The sequence below is a fragment of the Lichenostomus cassidix genome, chromosome 7 (genome assembly GCF_008360975.1).
Source record: "Lichenostomus cassidix isolate B80296 chromosome 7, HeHo_3.0, whole genome shotgun sequence".
NCBI classification, from domain to species: Eukaryota; Metazoa; Chordata; class Aves; order Passeriformes; family Meliphagidae; genus Lichenostomus; species Lichenostomus cassidix.
This window is the reverse complement of record NC_139488.1, coordinates 14,390,854-14,400,571: the sequence shown is the minus strand read 5'-3', so window position 1 is coordinate 14,400,571 and position 9,718 is coordinate 14,390,854. Positions and strand designations below refer to the sequence as shown.

Genomic DNA, 9,718 nt, shown 5'->3' with positions numbered 1-9,718 from the left:
TGCAAATTTTCACCTGAAATAAAATAAAATTTTAAAGACTTAATCCTCACTTTCAAAGTTTCAGCATGCTTCATCTTGAGCATCTTCAACAGAATGGGAGGGGGGGAGAGGGAAAGGCTCTCAGTGCTGACTGATAGATTTTTGATATTGCCGTACTTCCCTTTTACTAATTATGCCCAGATTGCTCATCATGCCAGATACTGTTTATGCTAGGAATTTTCTCCAGCATACCTCAGGGGCAAATTGCCTGTAGTGGTGAGCTGGGAATTCTCTATAGCCTACTTTAACAAACAAACCTCCAGTATTCCTCCACATCATATCATTCAACTTTCTTGCCAAATCTTCATCATACTTTTCCACTGAGTTAACTTCAACTACCCAGAGAAGGATATTCCTTGACACACCAATTGTTTATTCCCTCTAGAGCAAGGTATATGCTCTCTGACCCCTTGATCTTGCACAAGCTGCGAAAACACAGTTTTAAGTCATTAGGCTGTTGATAATGAAAGCACTTGAGGTAAAAGCCATCTAGGCGAAAGCCCTTGTGCTGGACAGCAGCTGTTGGTCTTCGGATTTCATGTAAATTGCACAGTTATAGTAATTGTTAATTTCTTCTCTGCAGAAGCCAGTTATCCACCACCTCAGCCTCACCTACTTTTCACAGATAGACAAGATCTTCTATTACAAAACTGGATTTAATTGCCAGTATGATCAGGCTCTAAGGTTGGAATATTTACGCTCTCTAAATGGGTGGATTGCTTTGGGCAGTGTGAGAAGCTGTTCCAGCGCACACCAGCACCGTGAATTTGTGATGGGCCAGAAAGTAAACTACATCTCCATGCTATAGCACCTTCCTGTGACACCTACCACAATCGCTATCGATTATCCCCTTTCCTCTTTAAAACATTTATGATTTGGCGTGCTGGCTGCTCGCGGAACAAGTAACTGTGGTTTTGGTGCTGCATGCTCCTCCTCAGAGTGCTGAGGCGGCAGGTGGCCCGTGGTTCCCCAGCTCCCACGTGTGACAAAGTGCCAAGGGCACGCGTTTGCGGTGCCGGGGTGAGCAATCACCCAGGGTCCCACTGCGGTGTGTCCCTGCCCTGACACCGGGAGCACGGCACGGGCCGAGCCGTGTGAGGTGTGAGGTGTGAGGCCGAGGGCTGCCGAGACCCCCCGACCCCCGGGCATGGCCGTGGCTGGGCACCGGCCTGGCGAGTCCCGCGGCGGGCCGGAGGCCGGAGCCCCGGGGAACAGGGGCTCAGCTGACGGCCGCGGGTGGCGCCCGGCCGGGTCGAGGACCGTCCAGGGGCGAACCCCCTGTCCCCGGGCCGCCGCTTTGTCCTTGCCCGGCCCGGAGCACGCGCGCCCCCGGACGCGGCGAGAGCGCGCCTGCGCGCACCCGGCGGCCGGCCGGCGGGAGCGAGCGCCCCCTCTCCCCTCCCCCGCTCGTCGGGAGCTCCGCCGGCGGCCGCGGGCTGGCGGGAGAGCCCGGGCGGAGCGGGGGGAGGCCGGGGGCGGCCGAGCCCCCTCCCCGCCTCCGCTCCGCGGCGCGCTCCCGCCGCCCCCCGCCCCGGCCCCCCGGCCCGCCGCGGGAGCCCGCGCCGCAGAGCGGGGCCCGCCAGCGCCACCCGCCGGCCGCGGGGCCGCACCGCGCCTCCCCCCGTCCCCCCCTGCTCCGGCTCTCAATGTTCCACACTGCCCGGCCACAGAGCCGCCGCCGCCGCCGTAGAGCCCCCCGGCCGCCTCCGTCCCCTCCTCGGGCGCCGCGGGCCCGGCCCGGCCCCCCGCCATCCCGCCCCTCCGACCCAGCAGCGGGACAGGACGCCGGCGAAGGTAAGGGAGCGGCGGGCGAGGCGGCCGCCGCGGCGGCTGGGCGAGCGCGGTGGGGGGAGGCGGGGAGGAGGCGGGGGGGCTGGTAGATGAGCTTTGTTCTTGTTTTCGGCGCTCGCTGCCTGGCGGCGGCCGGGGGCGCGGGGCCGGCCCGAGTTCACGCCTCACTTGGTGCACACGCACGGTGCGGAGCGGGGCCGGCCGAGCCGCCGCCGCCGCCCGCCGAGCCGAGCTGAGCCGAGCCGAGCCGAGCCGAGCCGGGCTGGCGCTCCCCACAAAGCGCGGCCGGGCGGCCGCCCGGATCCAGCCCTGCCGCAGCTCCCGCCGCTCCTCCTCGGGCCCCCCCGGCCGCCGGGGCAGCCCCCTCCTTCCACCCCCACCCCCCCGCCTTTCCCGATCGGCGGAAAAATGTCGGTCTGCCTGGCGGAGCTGCGCGGGGAGCGGCGGCGGGGAGAGCTGTGCAGAAGGTGCAGTTTGAATTATGCTTCTTCCCCCTCCGGCAGCTCTGTGGTGGCCAAATGCAGTTCTCGCTGCTGGCCATGTAAATAACCGGGGCTGCTGCTACCCCAGTGGCTTTAAATGCATCGCGGGGCTTTTCCCCTTCCTAAAAAAAGCTCCACCACCAACAAAAAACCAAACCTCCTTTCCCCCCGTGCCAGCCCTTTAAGTGCTCGGAGCAAGTGTACATTTCCATCTGAAATCAACCCAAGGGTTACTGGCAATGTATTTTCTCGGGGAGAAGGGAAGAGGGGGGATCTGGCGTTTGGACCCAATAAAATGCTCTGCTCCAGTGTAAATATTTACAGTTTATTAGTGACTTTTTAAAAAACATTTTCAGTGAGGTCTGTTATTTACAATGTGTCATAAGTTATTAATGTTCATTGCCTAAGTACCCTGCTAAATCTGTCTCATGCCTTAGAACAAAGTCGACAATTGGCATATTGTTTAAAGTATGAAAAAAATGCGAGTGGGTTTGAAAATTGGAGATATCTGTATTTTCAGAAGTGTAAATATTGCTTTGTAGCTGTCAAACTCCAGCCCTTGGGTATGAGACAAAGAAGTGTATTTTGATTAATTTCTCACTGAAACCGACTTGTCACTTATTTAAACTTCTCTGGAACTTGGGGAATTCCAAGAGAGAGTCCTGCCTGTTGTATGAACTCTGTCTCTTTTCTTCCCCAGAAAAAGTTCAGCGTGATGTCCGGTAATAGGCAGAGGTCAGTGGAACTTGGGGAATGACAAGAGAGGGTCCTTCCTATTGTATTAACTCTGCCTCTTTTCCTTCCCCAAAAAGTTCCCCACGATGTCCAGTGATAGGCAGAGGTCAGACGATGAAAGTCCAAGTACCAGCAGTGGAAGTTCAGATGCCGATCAGAGGGATCCGCCTGCACCTGAACCTGAAGAGCAAGAAGAACGAAAACCCTCTGCCACCCAGCAGAAGAAGAACACCAAACTATCCAGCAAAACTACTGCTAAGCTATCTACTAGTGCAAAAAGGTAAAGAGGAGAGTGAAACATTCTGCAGTATTTTTGCACAGTATTTGGAGTCACAGTACTTGCACTGCACTTGTCACAGCAGAGGGATTCTTCTTCTAAAGCTGTGTGGAAGGGAGTGAAGTATCAACTTTGGTAGTACAGGAGCCTGCTAAGCAGTGTCTTAATTAGTCCAAGTCTTGTTGGGGTATGTTACACAGACTTGTCCTATGTCTTTTGAAGAGTTGTTACAGAACTTGGTAACTTACAGGCTGACTGAGAGGGGGGCACCTAAATAAGTTTTGTGTTTGCAAAAATGCGTGAGAAAGCTCTGGCACTGTTTTTCTGAGTTAGGTTTCCATGCCTGATTGGTATAGGGTGGAGTCCTGGAGTATTTTATTATGGTCTGTAGACTGATGACAATGCTCTCTAATTAAAGAAGTCCCAAAACCCCAGTGGCTTCTCTGGGCCTTGTGAGAGCTTTTCATGTTGATGCACTGGAGAGCCTTACATACCTTGAAGGAATGGGTGCATTCTGCCATTCTCTCAGGAGAAATGTAGGTGAGTTTTCTCCCTTTGGATCTGTGGATTTAAACCATGACGTTCTACAGGTAGCCTCTACCTTTAAATATGAGATGTTTAGTTACACTAGTTGCACCTTTATTTGCATGTAAGGTTATTGGCACTCTGGCTGTCACAATGTGTATGCTGGTACTTTTCTCTAAGATCAGCTGTGTGAAATACTCAAACTTTAAATTCTTCGATTCCATCAGTCTTTGGAGATGAAACATAACTTTCCAGTGCTTTCCCTGGAGTTGCTTTTCTTTGCAAACACAAGTATCCTGTAGCAAGAAAAGTTGTAAAATAGCTGTTGTAGCTTCAAATTTTGCTTATTCAGCAAGAGTGCTGTAGTTCTGACTTTTAGGAACACTTCAGTCATTTTGTATTGGAGTAAAACTTAGTAAATTCTTTTTGAAATGTGTTTGAATTGTTGCAGAGAATGGTTTTGATGACTTATGATCTTGTTAAAGAAACCCTTTGAAATAGGACTGGCTACAGAAAAAAAAAGTTTTCAAACTATGTAGTCTTTGTAATTTGTTGTTACTTATCTTTATTTGACAAGCCTCAGATAAAGGTTTTTGACGCTGAATTTTCCCATCTTGTCTTTATGGCACTTAATTGTTGCAAGTCTAATGCCATGCATCTCAAATAGTTCAGTAGGCTAACTAGACTTACTGGTATTAGTGCAAGGACATCCAGAGCAGTTTCTGTTAGCTCATAAAAAACACCTGCTATTTGCATGAAATTCACAGTATTGCTCGTATGGGTCCTTTTGTGAAGGGAAGTCTTACTTGATATTTTTAAGAGGAGTTGAAAATGTGTATTTTGAAATTGCACCTCTTATGTACCTGAATAAACTTAAATTGACAGGAATTTTTCAGTACTCATTTTTCAGATCTTAACTCCCTGTGAATAGTTGTAATAGAGTAAAGCTCAGCACAGATTATTTCAAGTTATTGTATCACTTTTTATCATGTAAATACAGCTACTTTGTAAGGTTGCGGAAGGAAAGGCAGCAGAAGGTATGGGAAGAAGCAAAGTTGATCCAGAGAGATTATTCCAGTAGCAGATACAGCCTGGCAGATCTGCAAATCCACTTTTTAAACACACTGCAAAGTAGTAGGTAAAATGTTGTGAAAAGAGTGTGTCTGCTGCCAGCGCGGTTCACTGGAGCCTCAGTCACAGGTCCTGTAGCGCTGGTTTAAAGTCATTGTCAAATCTGCCTGTGCAGGCTCCCCCCCACCTCATTTGCATATTAGCTTGAAAAGAAAATCTCCCTGCTAAAAAGTGCTCGGATGTGAAAAAGAGTTACTTTTCTGAATAGTTGTAGGAAATTTCTACCCAACTCAGCTGTAAGTGTTCTGTTTACATGCAGCGTGAAGCAGGAAAAAAGCTGCAAAGTTTCTCAGCTGTGGGATTTGGGTTATGCCTCTGAGAACAAAGAGGAAGCAGCCATGTTAGCATTACTGAAGGCAAAGCCAATCTTGCATTTAACTGCATGGTGGTAGAGGGCAGTGTAATTCCCTGATTTATTCTATAGACTATCTCAAATGCTTTGTGTCTGTTCTCATTTCACCAACAGAATCCAGAAGGAGCTAGCTGAAATAACCCTTGATCCTCCTCCTAACTGCAGGTATGTAATGGCTTCTTAAATTGTGGTCGGTGGTGAGAAATTAATGTGCTCAGGTTAACAAAAGGGAAACTTAGTGTTTACGACAGGTGACTGTTAGACAGAAATTGCATGCAGCAGATTGAACAAGCACACAAAACGTTTGAAATTGAAGTTTGATATTTTGTCTGCATGTTGGAGGGGTAGTCATTAGTGTTTGATGTGCACAGTAAAATCTATTCAGTTTGTTGTTCATAGCTGGTCACTGCCTTTTTTAAACATTAATTATATGAATGTCAAAATACACTGAAGCTTTCAGCTTAATGTCTGCATGTAGTTTAAACTGGGTTTTTGAGTGCTGAGTTTATAGAGTGATCTTGTCATTCTGAAGTAAAGAATCGTATGTGATTTTTATATGCTTTCTCTTAGTATCTTATTTAACAGATAAACTGAAGTATTGCTTCTAAATTTATGTGTCTGTTGGTCAAAGTTGTAGTCTCTTCATAAAGAATATTTTTAAGGAAGTTCCCAGCTTGGGAGACACTTCTGTTAGGTTTTAGAAAATGAAATTTTAAGTGTGGAAGACAGAGTGATTTAATCTTAAAGTGACAGTTTTGAACTGAAGCACTTGATCTGTAGGAAAGTTAGATAGCAGCATAGTTAGCTGATTTCTTTAAATCTTTTGCGTGTTTTACTTTTGTTTAAAGGATGCATAAAAATTCTCATTAGCTGTGAGCATCCACAGATTTGCAGTAAAGCTGCATTTAAATAATGTTGCTTTCATTTGAGAAATCTCAGTAAGATTTCTGACTGGAAGGTATAATAACTCGTGTAACAGTGAGCCGTGTATGTGTTTTTAAAAAATGCTGGAAATGCTTTCTGATTGTATTGGGATTGTTTGGCTTTTGAATAGTCGCAAAGGTTTGGTGTGTGTTGTGTGAATTTGGTGAAATGTGAGCCGTTCTTCTGTCTCACTAATCCATGAGCACAGAGGCTAAACCAGAGTGGTGTTTTATTGAATTTGTGGTGCAGGCGTCTTTTCCTGAGGGCTGTGCTGTAGATTGCCCATGGCAGTCTGATGTCTTTGCATGCAGGGCCACTGACTTTCCTTCTTCAATAAAGGGGAGCTCTTTCAAGAGAGCAGTCTGTTGCCTTTGGTTTTTTGTTTGGCTTTTTTTTTTTTTTTGTGGGAAGGTGTTTTGGTTTGGTTTTAAATAACTGCTTTAGATAACTTTTAATAAATTACTGCGATCTAGTTCTGTGCTGGTTATGCACTTTATATTTGGACCATCAAAGGGGCATGGTAGAAGAGACAGTATTTAAATGAAACAGAACACTGACACTTTGCTTACAGTTGCCAGAAAGATAATTGTAGCAGTTTTGGGTACAGCAAGTTACAGCTTTTAGAAAGAAAAGCTTCCCCTTTTACACTCTGCAGCACTATCTAATACTTAGCTCCTTGGGAAAGCATGTTCCTCTCCTATTAGCACAAGAGTATTGCAGAGCATTTTACTTGTGAGCTGGTACAGCCAGATGCCCAGGAATGCTGTTGAGAATGATGAAAACCCCCCAATGTGTCTAAAATTATTCAAATTTCTTTCCTACAGAGCGTAGGAAAAAATGTTATTTTTCGCCAGTGAGGAAGTTAATGCTTCTGTTCCCATAGGTATTTTTAAGAGGAATTTAGTGGATTTACTCAGTTACAACTTTATGATGAGTCCATTTTTACCTTTTGCAAAATCAAAAAGAACATTTACAAGAAAAACAAACTTCTGTAGCAGAAGATCTGGGTTTTCATAATAAACAGTTTGAACAGAGTTTCAATGCCCAAAGTATTTACTGTTCCATTGAAACTGACATGTTAGAAGGAGCCTTTCTGGAACCAAGAGGTAATGCAGCTGTGGGTTATGTGCAGGGATGTAGTAGCACAGATTAGGCTACAGACCCACACACCAGACAGCTGACACCTCTGCATTGCTCATCATGCAACAAGCAGCAGAATGCCACTTATTACATTTCTTGTGGAAGAAAAAGAATTTGTAAAAAAAAACCCAAACATTTAAAAGCCTGTATAACTTGGGCATATTTGCATGTGCATTAAAAATAAAAGCCTTGGGTTGTAAATTCTTCCCAAAAGTTTTTCATGCATAGTTGTTTCTCCTCCAGTTCTAGAGCCCACCCTTATAATTTGCAGTCCACATCTTGCAAGCTTCACAGGAATACAGCTGGCAACTAATGCTCTTGGATGCTGATAGTCCTTCTGGTTACTCAGTTACATAAGTAATGAAAAATTAGTAATTTTTAAAATGCAGTAATGGCACATATAAAACATTAAATGTTACTTTAGCAGGACACAGTACAAATACTGAAGATTATGTTGAATTCTCTCATACCATGTTAAACACTGATGTCTGCTGCCACTTCTCACCTGCCAGTGCAACTGCCCAGAGTCAGCCCATGGGAGTGACCTGAGGCTGATCTAGCTACTTTAAAATGACACCAACTGGTTGCACTGTGATTCTTGTGCAAAAGAGGTGTAGATTTCCCCAGCAGTTACTTTTCCCGTAGCCACATCTATTGCTATAACATCTGCTTTATAAAAATGCCAGAGCCCTAAGAAAGCCCTGTTCCTGGGTATGCTGAGCAGGCCTGGGCTGCACATTAACTTCTGTTTTAGGCACTGGGATAGCAGAATGACAGACACAGTAAAACTGACTAAATAATAGTTTTTTGCTTGCCTCTCTCAACAGTAAGGATTGATTTCTGATTCTGTTAACAGGACAATGAACTGTTGAAAAAATCACGTTGTCAGGAATCATTCTGTCATGTTTGAGAGCAGTGCATACAAACTGCATCTTGGGGGTATCAACTATAAATCTTAATATCTTTGTGCTGATAGCTTTACACTTTAACATGCAGTACTTTACATACAAGTAAATTCTTGTGATTTTGGTGTGATATTCAAGAAAGATGAACATCAAAAGTAGTAAAATTAAATTCAGTCTTAGTCCACTGAAGATGTTGGAGAAAAAATGAGTGCTGCTTTCTACTCATGTTTTCTCCTGTCCAACAGAAAAGCCTGAAACAAGTCATTTGCTGTCCAACACACACCATAGCAGTAGGACACATAGGTAAACTGAGGACACAGGTATCTGATTCCATTTTTTCTTGCTTTTGCTGGCTTAAGTCAAAGCTGTGCTACTTGGTGCAGTGTGCTGTATTTAATTTCTTTTGTGCTTTTAATAGCATAAAGCAAAGCTAAAAAGATCTTGGCCCTATTGCTCCTAGGCAGCTCAGTTTCAAACCATGGCCAAGCACTTATACATACTTCAAGGTATGGAAGTGTGCCAAACCCCACTGTTACTGACTCTCAGGTAAATGCTGCAAAGATTTTGTACATAGTGCAAGGTAAATCTGGGCTGCAGAGATGCTCTTAAATATGTTTGACATATCTGGAATAACTATTTTCAGCTCATAGCATAAAACTGTTTAGATCAGAGGTCACTGGGCTGTAGTTAAGGTTATGTCTGAGGCTGCTGTTCTGACCTGCCCAGCTTAGAGGCTGTAGCTCAGGTGGAGCAGGGCACTGCTGGCTCCAATGCTCATTGTGTTTCCTGGATTTACAGGCTGGCACAAGTGGGGCTGTTCCCAGGGGTGCTGTGATTTATAGCAGCTTCCTTTAGCTGTTCCTGGCTGTTCTGCTAATCTGCAATAACAAAAATGTGTACTCCCAGTTTTCTTTGCTCACTTTTCCTCATTTACATTCCGAAATTAATCATTGTTCTTCTTTGTGGAAAAGTTTTTGAAGTTCAATTTAATAACATTCATGCCAGATTAGTTTATAGTTTATAGCCCATTTTACAACAAATCCACTTTAGATTAAACTTTGCAGGAAATAAATGCAAACACCGAATTCAGTGTATCCAACTCAGAGCTTAATTCATGTGGTTTAAAAAGGGGCGAGTTAAAATAGTGCATCTTTCCCAGGCAAGTAGGAGAATTTAGGTCTTTTATATCATGCACTGCAAGTTGGCTTTAATCTCTTCTCTTTGTTAAATTAAAAATCAGATATTTGAAAGCAAGTGGTTAAAAAGAAAAAAGTAAAGAAGAAAGGCCAGACAAAACACACACCTTGGAGCACTGGTCAGAGAGACAACTTGCTTTCTTCGTAGCTGCTGGGAAATGGGACTTATTACCAAGGGAGAGCTGCTTGGATCACGCCAAAGGCTCCCTGCTCTGTATCAT

The 9,718-nt window shown here is 45.2% G+C and overlaps 1 protein-coding gene across 1 annotated transcript in view; it reads left to right on the top strand.

Moving 5' to 3' along the window:
• The first annotated feature begins 1,672 nt into the window (after window positions 1-1,672).
• UBE2E3 (ubiquitin conjugating enzyme E2 E3) overlaps window positions 1,673-9,718 on the top strand; it is a 56,270-nt gene continuing 48,224 nt past the window's right edge. The window contains exons 1-3 of the mRNA XM_085066320.1: window positions 1,673-1,833; window positions 3,125-3,327; window positions 5,447-5,497. Coding sequence (XP_084922446.1) covers window positions 3,134-3,327; window positions 5,447-5,497 — 245 coding nt within the window. The 5' untranslated portion in view covers window positions 1,673-1,833; window positions 3,125-3,133. The remainder of the gene's footprint in view (window positions 1,834-3,124; window positions 3,328-5,446; window positions 5,498-9,718) is intronic.